The sequence below is a fragment of the Nicotiana sylvestris genome, chromosome 4 (assembly GCF_000393655.2).
Source record: "Nicotiana sylvestris chromosome 4, ASM39365v2, whole genome shotgun sequence".
Classification (NCBI taxonomy): domain Eukaryota; kingdom Viridiplantae; phylum Streptophyta; class Magnoliopsida; order Solanales; family Solanaceae; genus Nicotiana; species Nicotiana sylvestris.
Genome location: NC_091060.1, coordinates 118,701,567 through 118,723,602, shown reverse-complemented (window position 1 = coordinate 118,723,602; position 22,036 = coordinate 118,701,567). Strand labels below are relative to the sequence as shown.

Below are 22,036 nucleotides of genomic sequence, written 5' to 3'. Positions count from 1 at the left end.
AACAACAACAACCCAGTATAATCCCACAAGGGAGGTCTGGGGAGGGTAATATGTATGCAGAACTTACCCCTACCCGAGGAGCAGAGAGGCTGTTTCCAGGAGACCCTCGGCTCAAGAAAGTCTCCAACAACAAACATTAAAGATAATTAATTCATGATTAGGATACCTGGCCATCTATATCGGGGCTTCTTTCTCCCTCTTGACATTTAACAAGAGCAAGGAAAACAGATTAAAGGTAACTTTAAATAAGAATTAGAAGGCTCGGATAAAACCCTTTAGCAACGTTTCCTAGCACCCATTATTTTGCAGTATTGTTGATAACGTCTCATTCGCAACGTTTCAGGTTAAGTAATAAATGCTAATGACGAGGAATAACATAAATACAATATTTTTAGTTTTTATAAGCGCAGTTCCGTAGACCCCGTTTGGCTTAGCTAATTTAGATAGCTGATAATCATTAGGTGCTGAAAAACACTTTTAAGTGCTAATGCTGATTTAAAAAATAAGCAGTTACGTGTTTGGATAAAAGTGCTGAAATTAATAATAAGCAGCTGAAGAACTGGGTATATGAAGAGTTTGTTTTAAAAAGAAGTATTTTAGGGATAGAATAGTAAATATTTTGGTCAAAATTAAAATGCTTATAAGCTAAAATTTGATAAGTTGGGGGAGACCAACTTATGGCTTTTGGCATATTTTTGGCTTATATGCACTTAACTTATAAGCACTTTTCATTTTACCAAACACGTAGATAAGCCAGAAAGTGTTTATAAGCCAGTTTGACCAGTTTATAAGTTTGGCCAAACACCCTCTTAATAAGGAGAGGTGCCACATCAATTTTTTCATTCCTTACTTTATTCTAGTTATGTCACGCATAATCATATTTCGATGAGCATACACCATAACTAGTATTTCTTCCGGTTCAAAATAAGTAATTTTTTAGATGTTTTCACACGGATTAAGAAGTTCACCTTTTAACATTAATTAACAATGAAATTGACTATGTTAACCTTTACTATCTTTTCACATAAACATTCCTAACACATACTCCAACACTATTTACTCCAAGGGCAATATACAAAAAAAATAATTAATTAATTCTTGAAATTTGAAAAATCACTTATTTTGGACCACAAAAAAAGGCCAAAAAAATCACTTATTTTGGAGCGAAGGAAGACTAAATAGAATCTCCTCTTACGTGATTGGCAAACAAAATAGTAAAAAACGAAACTGCCGACACCAATCGCCAAAAATAATACCTACATTATTGATTATTGGGAATCTTACACAAATATCCCAAATAAATCTCAACTTACCAACCTCTAGCCATTAGTCATAGATTTACCAAAACTAGCCAACAAAAATTGAAAAACCAAATAATAGGGTTCTTTCTCTCAAAGAATTACATGCAAAAATCACTTTCTATATTTTTAAGCGTGATTAGCAACATTAAATACAAGATGGAAAGAAAATTTCATGGATGCGGTAGCAAATAAAGTGATGAAATACAAAATCTATACAATATTCCAAAAATCTAAACAAAAAAGGAACTTTTTCAATGGGTATAGTTGAAATTCATTGAAAATATATAGATCAGTCAATATACAAAATTTGAGGAAGATTGGAGGTGGTTTGGATTGATTTTGTATTAAAATTCGTAATTAAATCGAGTTCAAAAAAGTCTTCTGCGACACATGTATCAAACATGTATCACGCATGTATCTCACACACAAGTATACATGGATATACATGTGATACACAATTGATACAAATATGATACATATGTGATACAAAAATGATACACAGTGTGATACACATATCATTTTTTTCATATTCAGCTTTTACTTCGAATTTTCAATTCAAACCACCTCAAAACTTCACCAAATCATCCAAAAACTGAGATTCAAGCTCCTTAAGTTGTGCTCAATCTATTCTAATAACACCCACTCAAAACAAAGCAAAAATTTGATTTTTTTTTTTTGCTACAAATAGCTAATTGGCTAATATTAGTAATATTTTATCAATTGGCCAATTTTTGAAACGAGCTACTTATAAATGAACATAGCTGTTAATTTCCCTTGATTATTCCATGTCAAAAGGCAGTTTTCTAAGTGGGAAAAGATTCTCTTTTCTTATGAAATAGAAGGGCCAAAGATATTTTTTTTTTTTGTTGATAATATCTGAATCAACTCATATGCACATGTTATCCCTCCCCCACCCCCGACATAAGCATCAGATAACTCCGTTCCCCATTATAGATGGGAAAATACCAAGTTATGTTTTTTTCCCTCTGAAACAAAACTTCTCACGAATTTCACACCATCCCATGGAATATCTTAGAGAAACCAAACTTCGTAATGAAGTTCTCTTGTACCTACAAATAAACACATACAAAACCCAGCACGTAATTCGAATCCTCAAACCCTTACCAGAAAAGGCCACTGTATCATAATAGAAACTAGAAAGCTAAAGTTGTAGGGTTGTGGTCAGAAGGCCACGTACTATTTTGACAAAATTATGACAAAATGGCCATTCAAGAGTTTTAAAATGAGAGAACCCTCACTTTCAACCCAACGACGACGCCAAGCTAAGTAATCACCACTATAGTTAAATAGCACACCAACTTATCTAGAAATAGTAAAGCAAATCACAGTTCAACCAAAATTTGTGAATGTTATTAATGCTTGTAGAAGTATCACAACAAAGTACAAATTTGACAAGCAACACATAATATTGCTATAACAAAATGAGGGTTTTGACACTATCTATTTTGATTATTGAGCTCAAGCATGGTTATCCATCACAGATTTACAATTCTCCACACGATATATGTCGAAATTATTCTCTCGGATGTTCCTAATTAGTAACAACTATACAGTACCTGCAAAATGAAATATAAAGGTCTAATAATTTAGTCAACAGAAATCATATAATAAAAAAAATATAGTGCATCACTGTTTTAGATATCTCGGGCATGCATTTCAGCTCCAAAATAAAATCACTTAAAAAGATCAAAACAAATACAAGTAAACAGAACCCAACAAAGTATTCCATATTTGATTTTTCAGAGTCCCAACTAGAACCATAAAATCTCTTCCTAAAACATGATGTCATTAGATGGTAACTTAGGCAAAAGCATTAAAGGTTCAAAACCCTTCAAATGATCACATATGCTATAAACAATGCATAATACTACTAACAAACAATATTTTCTATGATTTTCGTTTTGTCTTTCCTTTATATCTTTAGGCAGTAAAAAGCAGTAATATTCTATTCTTTGCTTTAACCCACCAATCTTAAAAGGCTTGGATATGTAACAACAGTATGGCACGTCGGAAGTGTGCAACCTATCTACATAATTAGCAGAAGGGCCAAATGGAGGACAAAACAACAAAAACAACTATGTCTCAGTCCCAAACAAGTCGGGGTAGGCTATGAATCCTCACTAACCATGTTTCTCCATTTAAGTTCAACTAATGTCATCATCATAATTTGAAAAAAAAAAAAAGAATACGTTTCCAGCATTACTTGTCAGAGTCCTTATAAGAAGACCACACTCTTACAGCTGCTGCAGTATGCAGCCATACAGAAAGCTATATGTCTCAAACGTAATACAGGCCTAGAAGCGGTGAAGGGCGACTCATCATCTCAGCCAAGACCTAAACTTGGTTGTAAATTGTAATATAATTTTGACAAGAGAAACTGAAAAAACAATTAAAACATCCCCGGAGTGTCACTTCTGTTTGGGCAGCAGGAGCTAAACAATGTCTCCCGGTATGCTCGATTCATGTGTCATTACTCATTAGCAATTTTTTAACTTTGGCCTAAATGATCCATGCAATAAAGACGCTAAAGAAAGAGATTGAGAAGAGTAAAGAAGACATTACAAGTGCATCAGAAACCAACTCAAGCAAACTATTGTAGTGTGGAATAATCCAAAATTTGAAAGGATGTGACAGGACTGACAACCACCGCACCACTCTCCAAACCAGTCCCCAACAAAGGCAGAATGATCCTTCCTAGACTCTTCAGGAGTAGAAGGCAGAAGTGTCAGCAATTCAGTCACGGACAATTCGATCTTCAGATCCAATGTTAATGACCTCATTTAGCCAATAAATCAGAAAAGTTGTTCATGACTAGGTGGAATTAAGTCAAGGGACAATGCTGTTTTTTTCTGAGGGATGAAGGAGAACGACAAAGACGACATTAACAAGGATAATGAACTTTTCTCACCTATGAGAAGCCACTGCCAAGAAGCAAACCTCAATTGAACTCATCTTATTCACCCTTTCAGACTACAAAGTTAAATGCACAAACTCCCAAATCATATAGCTCCTCAGAGAAAAGAACTTTATTCACATTCCTTGTTATGCAACAGATTAACTTGGTTAATCTGGGAAGCTCGCAGGCCCAGGGATCTGGTTCAGCAAACTTTTAGAAGCATAAGTTTAGGCTGTGTGGAGAGAAATTAAATGTCCTTTTTTTGGAATAAAAATCTCATGTCATAACCATCCAAACTACCCTCGAAAGGAAAATCTTGTAGAAGTTTGTTGACTTGTATAACTTCGCTAGTGTATTCCTCTTTCTTTTTCCTAATCAAATGTCCTTTTCTGGAACAGAAATCTCATGCCATAACCATCGCAAACTACCTTCGAAAGAAAAATCTTGTAGAAGTTTGTTGACTTGTATAACTTGGCTAGTGTATTCCTCTTTTTCCCCTAAATAAATATGGGACACTTTAGACCGATCAATTGGTTTTGGCATTACAGCTGACATTCCTGCTAAGAACTCATATGCAACTAAGCAATTCTAGTAATGGGCAATTATGTCCTAAAAGATAGTTGCAATAATCCTAAAGCTGGTGTAGCCTCCACAGATTATTTTAGTCAAACTATGCAACATGGAGAAATACTTATATCCAATAAAAACTACTACTCGTCAATCCCAAACTAGTTGGGGATGGAGAAATACTTGAAATAACACAAAAACTTTGCCCAGCATCAATACCATTTTGACAAGCCTTTGTGGAGGGAGATCTGATAGTTTGACACAACAGAAAGAACAACAGATTTCAGAAAATTCAACTGCCAGACCTTAGAGTAGGTATCTCTTTGACTGTGTCTACTTGGCAAGATTTTCGGGCAATGTTAGACGAAAAGAAGATTTATTGATTAAACAAAAGGGCTCAAAGTTGAGTGATAGCTTTCTGACACAAGGGAAAAATAAAAGATCATAATAGTGAAACTGAATTGCTTATAACTTAGGATCCACAAAATCAAAAGTTCTCAAACACAGAATTATTAATAAAATTAAGGTATCAACAATAGGAATGACAATGTAATGAAGCACACTGACAAGGAAAAGCTTCTTATAAGTGTGTCAAACAGAGGGAAGAAGCTTCCTCCAATTGCAAGTTTTTGGTATGAAACCAAGACGCCTACCTAGATCTTTTAATTAGCATCCTTTGACACATCAGACATCTGAGTCTAAGTATTCTCCAAGGAAAGGATGATAATGGTTTTTGTATGAAAAATCCAGAAAAAGAGATTTCAAGGGATGCAATGCTGAAGACTGAAACTAAACTCTTTTCAAGTTTTAGATTTCACCTTCTAACATCAGAGATTGGCATTACCTCCTAATTGTGAGCTTTGTGAAATATAAGCCAATCACAAGTGGATCAAAGGGGAGGGTTCTGGCATGTTGATGGTCAGTGTAAAGATAGTCTTAAGTACGATGAATCCTCTAAATACAGAATAAGATAGTCTTAAGTACGATGAATCCTCTAAATACAGAATAAATAATATAGAGGATTCATCTAGTCGACCATTAATTTCAAATTAAAACATAGTTGATTGATTGCGGTATTTTAATGACTACTCTAGAGTATTTGACATTGTCGCAGCTATTTAAGCTTTCCTAGGATAAATACCTAGTACGGAATTCAAAGTATTATCACGACACTTTCTATAAATCTAATCGGTCTATAGCATTAATGATAACAACAACAACAAAAACGGCCTAGTGTAATCTCATAAGTGGGGTCTGGGGAGGCTAGTGTGTACGCAGTCTTACCCCTACCTTGTGAAGGTAGAGAGGTTGTTTCCGATAGACTACCGGCTCAAGCAAAGCACAATCTTTAGCATTAATGATGTGTCTAGAATGTCATCTTCTTCTTTTTAAAAATAAATAAATGCATAATTCTAATTTAAATGTAGTCCTCATATAAAATTGGTTCCCAGAAGTTCTTGGTCACCAGTTCATGATATTTGTTCCACCTATTAAAACATAGTTTTTCAAGAGCCATATTGGCATATCCCTTTTTCTTTTTTCTTTTTTTGGAAATAGACCCAGTGTTATTAAAAGGGAAAAGCGCAAAGAAGCAATAAGGTCCCCATAGGGCTTGAAGCGGAAAGCAAGAAGTGAAGTGCACGCTTCTTTGAAGTAAAGCAAACAATTACAAAAGAATTAAAAATATAAAGCATATAGGAATGTAAGACTATCATAACAAATTGCAATCAAAATAACTAATTTCAGCATCCAATATACCACAATACCGATATTAATCTAACTCCTTTTTATATCCAGATTTTAATCTAACCCCTCAATGTTGAGAAGCGTTTGGATCACTTTGTAAGTCATTGTTTGAAGCACACACCTCGCTGAAGCGCATAGCCTTACCTATTAAACGATAACCCTCGCTTTCTGTTCATCGCTTTAAGCGACGAAGCTATGACTTTTAATAACAGACACTGTACAGACCAATGTAGATGGATAAGAAAGCTCTTTGGATTTTGTGGACTTGAAAACAATTTTGTTTAAGAAAATGTAAAACTTCATTAATGCATTTATACTCGTGAAGAAAATGTTACCCATTATGAAAAGTGCACCTTTTCACCCCTAAGTTAAACTCTTTTTCTCGTAAAGGAGCAAAAACACGATTTTGGATTGGACCAGGGATAGGCTGCAAAAATATTCCACCTGCTAAGGTTCGTTGGTGCATTATAGACCCTAGGGTACTCCCCCAGCTACTATCCCTAGTTAAAACTAATGCGAAACCCGATCGAGTGAAGCATTAGTTTAATAACTCCAGAAGTGCATTATTCCTTACCTTTGTTTCAAAAAGAAAAAGGAAAAGAAAAAAAATCCAGAAGTGCAATATTATCAGCTTTAGAGGCATCTGAACAGTGGCCAATAACCAAATTCCCCCCTTTAGGCATCAGATTGAAACATTTCTCTACTTTGTGATACATGTTGAGAAAGAGAAGAAAGAAAACTCTTATCGTACAAATGAGAGAGATTCTTATATAGCAAGTTAGATTACAGGAGATAAGGAAAAATATAGAGTATATGAAATAACAAAAATTTAAGCTATGGAAGCTTTCCTTTTTTTCCGAATTGCCTAATTAAGACAATCAGTAAGAAAGCACCAGACTACTAGCCTAAGTATATTTTACAATCTCTGATCTATTTTATGTGACAGTGGGAGTCAAACAGCTTTCTTTTACTAGGACTTTCTCAAACACTTATTAGATATTTTGAATCATTAATTGTGTTAACTTATAGTACTTTTTATGCAATGTTCAAGTAATGACCCGACATGTCATTTTAAGAAATTATGCCTCGATCCCCTATTAACTGCATTCTCCGTGTTTGTTTCTGCAATTGTGAGTTGCCGGGAGGAATTCTTTGGAGTTTCGGAGAGTTTTGGGACACTTGGTCCCTAAATGAGAGCTTAAGTTCTGAAAATTTGGCCGTAGTCGGAACAGTGTGAAGACGGCCTCGGAACGGAATTCCGATGGTTCTGTTAGCTTCGTTGGGTGATTTCGGGTTTAGGAGCGTGTTCAGATTATATTTTGGAGGTTCGTAGCTAATTTAGGCTTGAAATGCCGAAAGTTGAATTTTAGAAGTTTCTGGTTCGATAGTGAGATTTTGATTCGATAGCCGGAATGGAATTCCGAAAGTTGGAGTAGCTTCGTAGTGTTGAATGTTACGTGTGTGCAAAATTTCAGGTCATTCGGACGAGGTTTGATAGACTTTTTGATCGAAAACGTAATTTGAGAGTTTTTGGAATTCTTAGGCTTGAATCCGATGTAAAATTTGTGTTTTGATGTTGTTTTGAGCGTTCCGAAGATTGGAACAAGTTTGAATGATGTTTTAGGATTGGTTGACATGTTTGGTTGAGGTCCCGGGGGCCTCGGGTGACTTTCGGGGTGGTTCCGGACCATTTCTAAGCTATTTTTAGCTGCTGGTTTTTCACTACAGCAGTGTTCTATGCGATCGCGGGGAATTGGACGTGATCGCGATGAGTAAAATGCGAAAAAAATGCCAGTGCTTCGCGATTGCGTACAGTGGTTCGCGATCGCGAAGAACAAATATTATGTTGCGTTGGTCCCACTTTGGAAGCTTATATCTCACAATCTATAAGGAATTTGGAGATGATCCAAAAATGAAAGTTGTAGCCCTTTGTATCTATTTTTCAGAAATGTAAATTAATTGGAATTTCAAGTTGTGTACAAAAAGTTATGATGGTTACACTATAGGCTGTCCGGGAAGGTCTCTAATACACAGGGCTGACTTTGGAAGCTTATATCTCGCAATGTAAAAGGAGTCAGGAAATGAGCAACATATGAAATTATAGCCCTTTGTGTCTAGTTTTCAGAACATCAAACCATTTGTCATTTGGAGTTGTGTTCAAAAAGTTATGACCATTATACTGGAGGCTGTCCGGAAGTGTTGGGAATTGTTCTTAGCGGTCGCGAAGCATTGTCCGCGATCGCGAAGGGCAAATTTTGGGCTGAGAAAAGTTGTTCTTCGCGATCGCAAAGCAATTTCCACGATCGCGAAGAGTAAATACCTGGGCAGAAGCTTTATTTTTCGGCCATTTTTAACATTTTTGGACCAAGGGAGCTCAGGTGAGGCGATTTTTCGAGAGATTTTCAAGGAAAACATCAGGGTAAGTGTTCTTAACTCACTTTTGGTTAGATTACTCGAATCCATCGTAGTTTTTAACATTTAATTGGTGATTTAAGTTGGTAAAATCTTGAAAACCCTCTTGGTTTAATTTGAAGATTTGAGGGTCGATTTGATGTCGGATTTTGGTAAAATTAGTATGGTTAGACTCGTGGTTGAATGGGTTGTCGGATTTTGTGAGTTTTGTCGGATTCCGAGATGTGGGCCACGCGGACTATTTTTAGTGCAATTTCGGATTTTTTTATGAAAAATGTAGAAATTCATATGGAATTAATTCCTATAATTTTTCTTGACTAAATCGAATTGTTTATGACTAGATTTGAGAATTTCGGGCACAAATTCGCGAGGCAAAGGCTTGTTGGAATTTTGAATTGGTTGCAAAGCGAGGTAAGTGTTTGGTCTAACCTTAGCTTGAGGGATTAGGAGTTGTGTCATAATTGTTATGTGTTATTTGTCGAGTACGACGTATAGGCATGGTGAAGAGTATCTATACGTTGGTGTCAAGCATGCATGTGAGTCTTATACTTTGATTAATGTGACTCCTATTTGACTTAACTGAAGAGTTTTGCCTCTCCTATTGTTATGTTATATTTTCATAACTACTTGACTCGTGTTGATTTCCTTATTATTGACTTGTATATTGTGGGATCGTTGCTACGTGTTAGTTTTCCCGTTATTTAACTGTTTCCTTTATGCCAGTATTCTTTTCTGTGGTTATTCCTTTGAGCTGGTTCTACCATTTTCTTGTGATTTACAGCCCCTGAGTTGATTTACTTGTCTTACCTTGTATAATGGTCATTTGTTGTTGTTATATGTATTGCGGTGATATCCGACCCTTCTATTGTGATGTAACTGTTGATTCTGTTGGCTGCGTTGTGTATTTACTTTGGGACTACGGGTTAGATTCCCGGGAGATCCCCCTGCACATATATTGATTTGGACTTAGGATACCAAGAGATCCTCGGGATACCAAGAGATCCCTAGTATGTAATGAGGATACCAAGAGATCCTCGGGATACCAAGAGATCCCTAGTATGTAATGAGGATACCAAGAGATCCTCGGGATACCAAGATATCCCTAGTATGTAATGAGGATACCAAGAGATCCTCGGGATACCAAGAGATCCCTAGTATGTAATGAGGATACCAAGAGATCCCGGGTACAGATTGAGGATACTGAGAGATCCCCGGTTATTATCCTAGTGATTGTTTTAGCCTATGTTTCGGTTATTGCATTCCTTACTTACTCGTGGTTTAGATTCCATTACGGCTGTGATCCTTTGTGTGGGAATCCATAGTGTTGACAATACCTCGCCCTATTTGGTTTATATATATTCAATACTTCAAATTTCAACAATTGTTACATTTTTAACTCAATTGATTTCTCAGCTAAATTTTCCTTAAACCGTTTGAGGTTGTACTTTACTTAAAAAGGAATTTCTTATATGTTTTGATTTATTGATTTATCGTATTAAAGGTAATAATTCATTCGATATTGTACTTTAATTTAAAAGGGTATTTTCTTTATCAAATGATTTCTAAAAAAAAACTCTACTTTATGTTAAGTGAAATGAGGCGTCACAATGTGACATTTACTTGAAAGAATTATATTCGGAAGATGCTTACTTGGAAGATACTTATTTGAAGGAAATATATTCGAAATATATTTATTGAAAAGCATATTATCTTAGAGATTATTACTTGAAGGATTTATAGGCGAAAGATTTATATTTGAACGTCTCGATTAATTGATTGCACTTGTATTTATTATTTGTTGAGAAGCATCTATGGTATTCTTGTTGCCTGCTATTTATATCACTAGTTGATCATTGTTGCCATCATTGTTATCTGCTTCCTATTATTTTGTACGCTATATTGCACAGGTTTATTTGGTAGTCTGGTCTTAGCCTCGTCACTACTTCGCCGAGGTTAGGCTAGGCACTTACCAGCACATGGGGTCGGTTGTGCTGATACTACACTTCTGTACATTTTTGTGTACAAATCTAGGTATTTGATCGATAGTAGCTACTCGTTGCAGTGAAGACTCAAGGTAAACCTGTTGCAGCGTTCGCAGTCCTCAGAGTCACCTTCAATTGTACTTATTTCCATTTGTTCCCTTTCTTTCGGAACAGTGATGTATTTATTTTGTATAACTACTCTTAGAAAGGCTTGTGATTTGTACTACCGGTTTTGGAAATCGTAAATTGTTTAGAGAAATTTCATTTTAAGTTAATAAATATCAATGTTATTTCAGTTAATGTTAGGCTTACCTAGTTTAGAGACTAGGTGTCATCACAACTCCTTCGGAGGGATTTTTGGGTCGTGACAAGTTGGTATCAGAGTTATAGGTTCATAGGTTCTACAAGTCATAAGCAAGTTTAGTAGAATCTTGCGGATCGGTACGGAGACGTCTGTACTTATCTTCGAGAGGCTACAGAACTAGTAGGAACAATTTCCACTTCAATCATTCCTTATCGTGCAGCATTTATTCAGCTTGAAGCATATATCTTATGTTCTTTTGCATCCACTCATGTATGGAATTGCGCACTACGCCAATGGTTTGTGATACCGTAAAAGGGTTATAAGAGAGTCAGGGTTGCTCAACCATTGTTACCACGTGTCGTTCAGAATTGAAGTTATGGAAGTGCAGAGAGATCTTTCAGTTGTGCGCATGGGGGTGCATCAGATTTTAACATCTGGTTAATAAGTAAAATCTTAAGAAGAATTAATTGGTTGCCTAATCATCACAGGTGGATGTAGATCTAAAAATAGTTGGTCGTATTAGAGACTATGTGTTTCGTATGAGATTTCTATTTGGCGAATAGTATTTACTAGCAAGTCGAGACACTGGAGGAAGTGAGTTTAACTATCATGAGGATGACAAGTGCCAAGTAAATGGCTTGAGGTGTCTTATGACTGGTATCGTACGAGCGGTGAAGGTTAGTATTGTGGATCGTCGGGAATGTGTCTTATGATTTCGCACCAAGTGAGGGAAGTCCACTATCAACGATCAGATTGCGGGGTCATGTATAATACCAATTTTGGCCTGAGATGTATTTATGTGGTATTGAAAGGTTTTCCAAAACTTGTATATGATCAAGAGCTGAGATTTGAACGGGATGATGAGACTTGAGATATTCCCACGTCCTTAATAATTCTACATTTCAGTATCAGCGGGGTCATGGAAATATATTCAGTATACTCGTAGTGCTTAAGTTAATCACAACACTCGCGTGGGGCAGTCATCTTTTAATGTACCAGTGACATGGAATTTTCTGCAATGGTTATTTAGGTTATCCGGTACAGACTCAGTATGAGCAGTCGAACTGCGGATGGGTTGTTATGAAAACGGTGATACTAGGAACATCCTGAGAAATTGTCATAGACTTGGGGGAAATCTGTTCCATCAGAGCACACGTGCCATGTACTCCATTACAGTTACTACTCTACTTACACTACCAACTAGGGGTGGAGGAAAGGCGGGTAGATGGCGCCTAAGAGGTGGAGGCCCAACCCATTGATATATTCGCTATGGTATAGATGAGGTCGCTACACCAGATGGTGTCGTTACAAGTACGATCTCGAGTTATTATAAAGTAATAATTTCCGTAACTTGATTCGGTTCTGAGTATCGAGGCAAGTCGTCTTAATATGCTCCAATCATGAGTGAGCTTCGTAATCTTAAATTAACTTATGTGAATACTCCTGTTGGGAGATTATATAGAGATAGCTATGTTTATCATTATGTGTTAGTCACTAAAAATAGTTGTGATGTGATTTCAGGAAAAATTGATTTAAATTGCGAATTTTATTCCCTATCGGTGTGAGGGTTCATTATATGTTGTGATTTTGTTTGACTGAATTTATTTAGAAGAAAAGGAAAGGAAATGGAAAATTTCAGTTGGCACAATGTGCATATTACTTGTGGTACGGAGTTGAGGACGAAATCCTCGTATTTTTATATGATGTGAGATATTTAAACCAGCAACAAGCTGCAGTGGATATTATATTTAGGACGAGGTCCTTTTGGTGAAAAGAATTTATGTGTTTAAAATTCTCCCTTATGAAATTAAAAATCTGTACTATAGTACTTATAGGGAGTCATGCCTATGAGATTTATTTGAAAATTCTCATATGAATAGCTATGGGCATAATTTGCCAAATTTGTATTTTTAACTATTGAGTTTAGCCTACAAGGGGAGTGCCCAGGTGGCGTTAATTCTGAATCGTTAATTTGGGTAAGTAATTATGAGGTCTTCATGCTAGGTTGTTAGTAAAATGAAAGTTTGAAACAAGAATTTGTTAACGTGAAGTTAATTAGCGATTTTGTAATCGATGATGAACCACGATTAAGACCAGAGACTTGGTTATGTGCATATATATGATCTGTTTCAGGTACTGATGTCAGTATGATAAAGCAATGCTTGTAATGCGGAGATTAGTGTTTTCGATATATACATTGTGGTGTTTTGTTGAGCTGTGGATGTGTTGTTAGGAGTTATTTTGGTGTTACTCTGACAGGTGGATAGTCCCAATTACAGGGGAAACTCTGCCGAAATTTTTGAAAACTTTGGGAGTTAGAAAAATTTGAGACACTGAGATATGCGAAGAAAGAGATAAGTTGCGTTGTGTACTTGAGGACGAATAACCCTAAGTGGGGGAGAATGTATGCACTATTAAAAGTTGATGTGTGTTGACATGAGAACAATACTGTGTGTTGATGTGAAAAATTTGGACCAATTTGAAAATGTTTGGAGTAAGAAATTTGGTCTGAAAGTTTACAAATATGGATAAATGAAATAATCTCGACTGAGATGGTGTTATCGGGTGTATGCCGAATGTAGTAACGTGAGATCAACCGAGAGTATAGGTGTAAAAGTAAAATCATCAATTTGGCAACCTCAGAATAATTCTTAGTACGTTCGAGGACGAACGTTTGTTTAAGAGGTGGAGAATGTAATGACCCGACCTGTCATTTTAAGAAATTATGCCTCGATCCCCTATTAACTGCATTCTTCGTGTTTGTTTCTACAATTGTGAGTTGCCGGGAGGAATACTTTGGAGTTTCGGAGAGTTTTAGGACACTTGGTCCCTAAATGAGAGCTTAAGTTCTGAAAATTTGGCCGTAGTCGGAACAGTGTGAAGACGGCCTCGGAACGGAATTCTGATGGTTCCGTTAGCTTCGTTGGGTGATTTCGGGTTTAGGAGCGTGTTCAGATTGTATTTTGGAGGTTCGTAGCTAATTTAGGCTTGAAATGCCGAAAGTTGAATTTTAGAAGTTTCCGGTTCGATAGTGAGATTTTGATCCGATGGCCGGAATGGAATTCCGGAAGTTGGAGTAGCTTCGTAGTGTTGAATGTTACGTGTGTGCAAAATTTCAGGTCATTCGGACAAGGTTTGATAGACTTTTTGATCGAAAACGTAATTTGAGAGTTTTTGGAATTCTTAGGCTTGAATCCGATGTAAAATTTGTGTTTTGATGTTGTTTTGAGCGTTCCGAAGATTGGAACAAGTTTGAATGATGTTTTAGGATTGGTTGGCATGTTTGGTTGAGGTCGCGGGGGGCCTCGGGTGAGTTTCGGGGTGGTTCCGGACCATTTCTAAGCTATTTTTAGCTGCTGGTTTTTGGCTACAGCAGTGTTCTATGCGATCGCGGGGAATTGGACGCGATCGCGATGAGCAAAATGCGAAAAAAATGCAGTGCTTCGCGATCGCGTACAGTGCTTCGCGATCGCGAAGAACAAATATTCTGTTGCGTTGATCCCACTTTGGAAGCTTATATCTCACAATCTATAAGGAACTTGGAGATGATCCAAAAATGAAAGTTGTAGCCTTTTGTGTCTATTTTTCAGAAATGTAATTTAATTGGAATTTCAAGTTGTGTACAAAAAGTTATGATGGTTACACTATAGGCTGTCCGGGAAGGTCTCTAATACACAGGACTGACTTTGGAAGCTTATATCTCGCAATGTATAAGGAGTCGGGAAATAAGCAACATATGAAATTATAGCCCTTTGTGTCTAGTTTTCAGAACATCAAACCATTTGTCATTTGGAGTTGTGTTCAAAAAATTATGACCATTATACGGGAGGCTGTCCGGAAGAGCTGGGAATTGTTCTTCGCGATCGTGAAGCATTGTCCGCGATCGCGAAGGCAAATTTTGGGCTGAGAAAAGTTGTTCTCCGCGATCGCAAAGCAATTTCCGCGATCGCAAAGAGTAAATACCTGGGCAGAAGCTTTATTTCGTGGTTTCGGCCATTTTTAACATTTTTGGACCAAGGGAGCTCGGATGAGGCGATTTTTCGAGAGATTTTCAAGGAAAACATTCAGGGTAAGTGTTCTTAACTCACTTTTGGTTAGATTACTCGAATCCATCGTAGTTTTTAACATTTAATTGGTGATTTAAGTTGGTAAAATCTTGAAAACCCTCTTGGTTTAATTTGAAGATTTGAGGGTCGAGTTGATGTCGGATTTTGGTAAAATTAGTATTGTTAGACTCGTGGTTGAATGGGTTGTCGAATTTTTTGAGTTTTGTCGGATTCCGAGATGTGGGCCCCGCGGACAATTTTTAGTGCAATTTCGGATTTTTTTTATCAAAAATGTAGAAATTCATATGGAATTAATTCCTATAATTTTTCTTGACTGAATCGAATTGTTTATGACTAGATTTGAGAATTTCGGGCACAAATTCGCGAGGCAAAGGCTTGTTGGAATTTTGAATTGGTTGCAAAGTGAGGTAAGTGTTTGGTCTAACCTTAGCTTGAGGGATTAGGAGTTGTGTCATAATTGTTATGTGTTATTTGTCGAGTACGACGTATAGGCATGGTGACGAGTATCTATACGTTGGTGTCAAGCATGCCTGTGAGTCTTATACTTTGATTAATGTGACTCCTCTTTGACTTAACTGAAGAGTTTTGCCTCTCCTATTGTTATGTTATATTTTCATAACTACTTGACTCGTGTTGATTTCCTTATTATTGACTTGTATATTGTGAGATCGTTGCTACGTGTTAGTTTTTCCGTTATTTAACTGTTTCCTTTATACCAGTATTCTTTTCTGTGGTTATTCCTTTGAGTTGGTTCTACCATTTTCTTGCGATTTACAGCCCCTGAGTTGATTTACTTGTCTTACCTTGTATTATGGTCATTTGTTGTTGTTATATGTATTGCGGTGATATCCGACCCTTCTATTGTGATGTAACTGTTGATTTTGTTGGCTGCGTTGTGTATTTACTTTGGGACTACGGGTTAGATTCCCGGGAGATCCCCCTGCACATATATTGATTTGGACTTAGGATACCAAGAGATCCTCGGGATACCAAGAGATCCCTAGTATGTAATGAGGATACCAAGAGATCCTCGGGATACCAAGAGATCCCTAGTATGTAATGAGGATACCAAGAGATCCTCGGGATACCAAGATATCCCTAGTATGTAATGAGGATACCAAGAGATCCCTAGTATGTAATGAGGATACCAAGAGATCCTCGGGATACCAAGATATCCCTAGTATGTAATGAGGATACCAAGAGATCCTCGGGATACCAAGAGATCCCTAGTATGTAATGAGGATACCAAGAGATCCCGGGTACAGATTGAGGATACTGAGAGATCCCCGGTTATTATCCTAGTGATTGTTTTAGCCTATGTTTCGGTTATTGCATTCCTTACTTACTCGTGGTTTAGATTCCATTACGGCTGTGATCCTTTGTGTGGGAATCCATAGTGTTGACAATACCTCGCCCTATTTGGTTTATATATATTCAATACTTCAAATTTCAACAATTGTTACATTTTTAACTCAATTGATTTCTCAGCTAAATTTTCCTTAAACCGTTTGAGGTTGTACTTTACTTAAAAAGGAATTTCTTATATGTTTTGATTTATTGATTTATCGTATTAAAGGTAATAATTCATTCGATATTGTACTTTAATTTAAAAGGGTATTTTCTTTATCAAATGATTTCTAAAAAAAACTCTACTTTATGTTAAGTGAAATGAGGTGTCACAATGTGACCTTTACTTGAAAGAATTACATTCGGAAGATGCTTACTTGGAAGATACTTATTTGAAGGAAATATATTCGAAATATATTTATTGAAAAGCATATTATCTTAGAGATTATTACTTGAAGGATTTATAGGCGAAAGATTTATATTTGAACGTCTCGATTAATTGATTGCACTTATATTTATTATTTGTTGAGAAGCATCTACGGTATTCTTGTTGTCTGCTATTTATATCACTAGTTGATCATTGTTGCCACCATTGTTATCTGCTTCCTATTATTTTGTACGCTATATTGCACATGTTTATTTGGTAGTCTGGTCCTAGCCTCGTCACTACTTCGCCGAGGTTAGGCTAGGCACTTACCAGCACATGGGGTCGGTTGTGCTGATACTACACTTCTGTACATTTTTGTGTACAAATCTAGGTATTTGATCGATAGTAGCTACTCGTTGCAGTGAAGACTCAAGGTAAACCTGTTGCAGCGTTCGCAGTCCTCAGAGTCACCTTCAATTGTACTTATTTCCATTTGTTCCCTTTCTTTCGGAACAGTGATGTATTTATTTTGTATAACTACTTTTAGAAAGGCTTGTGACTTGTACTACCGGTTTTAGGAATCGTAAATTGTTTAGAGAAATTTCATTTGAAGTTAATAAATATCAATGTTATTTCAGTTAATGTTAGGCTTACCTAGTTTAGAGACTAGGTGCCATCACGACTCCTTCGGAGGGATTTTTGGGTCGTGACAGTTCAAATATGAAAATTTAACTATAAAAAACTTGAAGAAACTAGCTCGAATCCACACCGAAAATTAAGCGTGTTGACCCTGGTACTCCTATCCCCTTCACATAAATAGGGACAGAGGGAGTAGCATATAACAACATTAATTCTCTTGACTTTCATTACGCCTCATCAAACTCAAGGTAATGAAAACATCTTGAGTTTGCAAAGCAGAACTGGAAATTCAAGGTGCGTATCGCAGCAAGAGTTACTAGTGAGGGAACAATCATAGGAATAGTACGTCAAAACGATGTCATTAGCAATTGCACAACAAAGAAAGTACTTCTCGCAGCACACAAAGAAAGGAATCTATTCTTAGTCATCAAAAGAAGTATAATGATACAACTCTCAGCGTAACTTGGTGGCTGAAGAGTAACTGAAAATTTTGTCAAAACAGTGAATGGAAATTCAATGTCTGTAAGAGAGTCTTAATATCAAGGCTCTAATACCCATAAAGAAAGACAATAGAATAAGACATTTCCGGAACAGATACTGAAAAATCAATGATAATAGTAGGGGGTCAGTACCCAAAATCTCATACCACGAAAAAGAAAAATCAACAAAGAGTTTTGAAGAATGCATTGCTTGAAAAGGAGTTGAAAGAAAAGCCCAATTATTGTCGGAAAATACATTGCTGCCAGAAAGGGCAACTGAGAGAGACATGAGTGGCTTAGCAAGCAGTGGCACATGGAAGCTACTTAGGTCTTTGCACATATAATACACATAGATACCAAATTGACAAAAAAGAAGAGAAAGCTCTTATTGAAATTAATTGAGAACGACATATAAGAAGGCTCCTTATATAGGATCTTAACTGTACAAAAATACAGAAAATTTAGACTATAAGAGTAAAGCAGTTTAGACTAGTGAAACTTCCCTAATTACCGAGAATCCTATTTATGACACAACCATTATTCCGTTAATAATATAGCATACCACTAATCTAGATATATTCTAACATTAACAACATAAGTTATCTTGACTTTCAACACTTATTATTGTACTTAAGCTTGGAGTAGTATGTTTTAGTATTTCAAAACACAAGCTCCTATCCGAGTAAGAGCTCTACATACTTCGCAGAACGAGAATTGCATACTTTCACAACTTGCCAAATAACAGCTTATGAACCTACAACCCATAAGCTATTGTAACTCCCAATAGGGCTAGACGCACCTTGGTTGAAGCAGTGTTCGTTGGAAAATTTTACTAAATATATGTACAAATAAAATGCAAGAAAACATGATAGTTCTAAAAAAAATTAATACGACACCGCTTGCAAAGAAGTGGTTCCTGGTTTGGTGGTTGGGCGCCTCAATCTTCGGCTTGTTGGCGTGTGTTCGATCCTCGCTATTAGCATTTTGTGTGTTTAATAGTTTTTTGAGACTGCTATAAAATATATGTCGTGACTGGGGCTTGTACAAGGGACCTCTCGAGTAAAAAAGGCAACATTAAACCAATACACCATGAATGCTGAGTAACAATTTATTTACTATATATATATATATATAAAAACCACTACAACGAAGTTATGTTAGCAAATTCAAAGTAACTCTGGAAACTATTATCTTCCACTGTGATTTGCTATTTTTGGGGATTGAGCTTGCTGTTGTTCCCATTGTAAGTGAAGGAGTTGATTAGTTTCTTAAAATCTGATCCGGAGAAGAAATTAATAATTGAAAAATATAAATTAAATAACAATGTTGCAATAAGAGCATATCTTCAAAAAGTTGACTGTTCTTTTTTCTTTTGTAGAACATATGCCATTGTTATAGTGATTTGTTTATTCATTCGCTTCTTTAAATGTGACACCAATTTCGAAAAATCCTGCGTACGCCACTGACTCCCAAGTCCCAATTGCGCGCGTATTTACATTATCGAAAGCATGTTATCTAGGAAAATTTTGAATGCAAGCCACCCAGTCCAAAACATATTCTATTTCTATCCCCCTAATTGGATAAAAGGGTACTACAAACATATTTATAAGAACAAAAAAAGGGGTACTGAACCACTTTCTCTTGTTTCATGGTTATAAATACTAAGCTGCTTACTTTGGTAGATTAGCTTCAAATGATTCACTATAGCCCATCATAAGAAAAGCAGCCATGTACACTAACCTCCTGCTATGCGCGGGTTCAGAGAGAAGGGTCGGACAACATTGGATCTTACATACGCAGCCTTACCTTGCATTTTTGCAAGAGGCTGTTTCTACGGCTTGAACTTGTGACGTCCCGGTCATATGGCGACAACTTTTACCGATCTACAAAGGCACCCCATCATTCACTATCGCCCATACGCCAATATTTTGCAGCTTCCATTATTTAAAGGTCCACAGTATCAATGGATAGAAATGTTGTGTTATTGAATGCAAGATTTAAAATAAAACCTAGATGCACAGTTGATGCACAATTGAAACATCATGTCTTAATTATTTATATACACTTCCAAATGGGACCAAAAGATGCTCGTATTCAGAAGCAACAAATGCTAGTACTTTATCTAAAAGTAGTTTACAGTAGGTTGATTGCAAGATATAGTAACCATAACCAATAAGACAACAAAGAGAAATCAACATATCAAGTTTATTATCAGAAGAAGGAACAGTCAACATTGCACAGTAAAGCCAAAAAACATAAAGCAATAAGCCTGCAGAAAAACAACAATCAAGGCATACCTGAACACTGCTTAAATGAAAAAAAGGCCAGTTTCAAGACCTGACGACAGTAGTATCCCCTTCACCACCACCAAGTCTATTACCGCTCCCACCTACTTCATCACCATCACTCCCATTTTCCACTGGCCAACTCGGCCAACTCGACACAGTCTCCACGCTATTTGCCCTAGCCACAACCCCAACTCCTTGACCTGCCTGGCCAATCGTACTCTCTCCCCCGTCCAGCTGATGCCTCCTGGCAACACGCCTAAGGGTACGCCTAAAACCAAACAAATCCTCTTCCTCAGCCAATATCTCTCCCAGCCTCATTGCCCCAAGAAACCTCTCGCGTCGTCTAATGCATTCCTCATCATCCTCCTCCTCAGTGGGTAACTTAAACCTACAAACTGGACACGAATTGTTCACTTCTAACCACGGCAAAATACAATCCGAATGATACATGTGTTTGCAAGGCAACATTTTCACTTCCACATCCAGTAAAAAGTTGTCCTTGCAGACAGGACAAGGAATAACCGGATCATTCTCAAGCATCAATGAGCTAACTTTTATTCCCTCAAGTGCCTCCACGGCAGCTTTAGAAGCCGGGCTGTGCTGACGATTGGGAATGGGAGCGTCGTTAGCGGTGGTGAGATGGTGGATTAGACGGTGGAGATAAGGACTGTCGAGTAGGAAGTTATCGTCGGAGGGAGTGAAAGTGGTTGCGGTGTTGAGGTCCGTAGATATGAGTTCTTCAAGGTTAGGGTTAGAATCAGGGTGATTTGGGAATTGAGGAAGAAGGGCAGGGGTAAAAGAGTCCATTTGCTCGAGGAAATCGGAGTGGCAGTGAGGACAACGAGGAGGATCGGTAGGGGGTAGGTGGAGGAGGAAAACGCTCATGTCGCACTCGTGACACCAGAAAGTATGGTGGTGATGTGGTGGAGTTGCGGTTGTAGTGGTGGACATTTGGTGTGAGTGGGGAAAACAAAGAATATTAGTGGGGTGGACACTATTTTGGGAATGGGAAAGAGAAAAGTGGTGTGTTTTTTGTTTGTTTCGTAAGTAAGGTGGGGGAACGGAGGAGGAAGAAGTAGAGAGTGGGACCCGGTGGTGGTGGTTGGTCCCTTTCATTGTGATCATTGATGTAATAAAAGCAAAATGACCCGAAAGTGTAAGACGTCGCTTTGGCCGAGTGGTTAAGGCGTGTGCCTGCTAAGTACATGGGGTTTCCCCGCGAGAGTTCGAATCTCTCAGGCGACGGTCATTTTTTTATTTACTCAATACTATAAATCAGTTAAGATTTTACTTTTGTATATCATTATTTCAAACCTTTCATTAGTACATCTTAAATTAGACAAACTTGTAATCACATCCGTTAATATTTTAACTTTTGATAGAAATAATATTAAGAGTTTTGTTATAGACAAACTTGTAATCACATCCGTTAATATTTTAACTTTTGATAGAACTAATATTAAGAGTTTTGTTATATGAAACAATAAAAATAGAAGAACAATATTGCAGAGAAATAGAGAGAGGGTATTCTTATTGAATTTTGGAATGAATTATAATGGAATGGAACCCTCTTTTTATAGGGAGAATGTGACTTAGCCACCAAGTAATAAACCATGGAAT

General features: G+C 36.9%; 1 protein-coding gene and 1 non-coding gene across 3 annotated transcripts; one reads left to right on the top strand and one right to left on the bottom strand.

Annotated features, from left to right (window-relative positions):
* Positions 1-2,650: 2,650 nt before the first annotated feature.
* LOC104233331 (E3 ubiquitin-protein ligase RING1-like) lies at positions 2,651-21,464 on the bottom strand. Of its 2 annotated transcripts, none has more exons than XM_009786723.2 (2): positions 20,426-21,463; positions 2,651-2,878 (listed from the first exon to the last, which is right to left on the bottom strand). In XM_009786723.2, the coding sequence occupies exon 1, from the start codon at positions 21,365-21,367 to the stop codon at positions 20,459-20,461; it is 909 nt and encodes a 302-aa protein (XP_009785025.1). In that variant the 5' UTR covers positions 21,368-21,463; the 3' UTR covers positions 2,651-2,878; positions 20,426-20,458. The 2 variants fall into 2 exon arrangements, with proteins under 2 accessions (XP_009785025.1, XP_009785031.1); XM_009786729.2 differs by lacking the exon at positions 2,651-2,878 and adding an exon at positions 19,871-20,062 and having other exon boundaries at positions 20,426-21,464.
* Positions 21,465-21,579: 115 nt separating this feature from the next.
* On the top strand, positions 21,580-21,661 carry TRNAS-GCU (transfer RNA serine (anticodon GCU)). Its single transcript has one exon. It is a non-coding gene; the product is annotated as a tRNA-Ser (tRNA).
* The last annotated feature ends 375 nt before the right edge of the window (positions 21,662-22,036 follow it).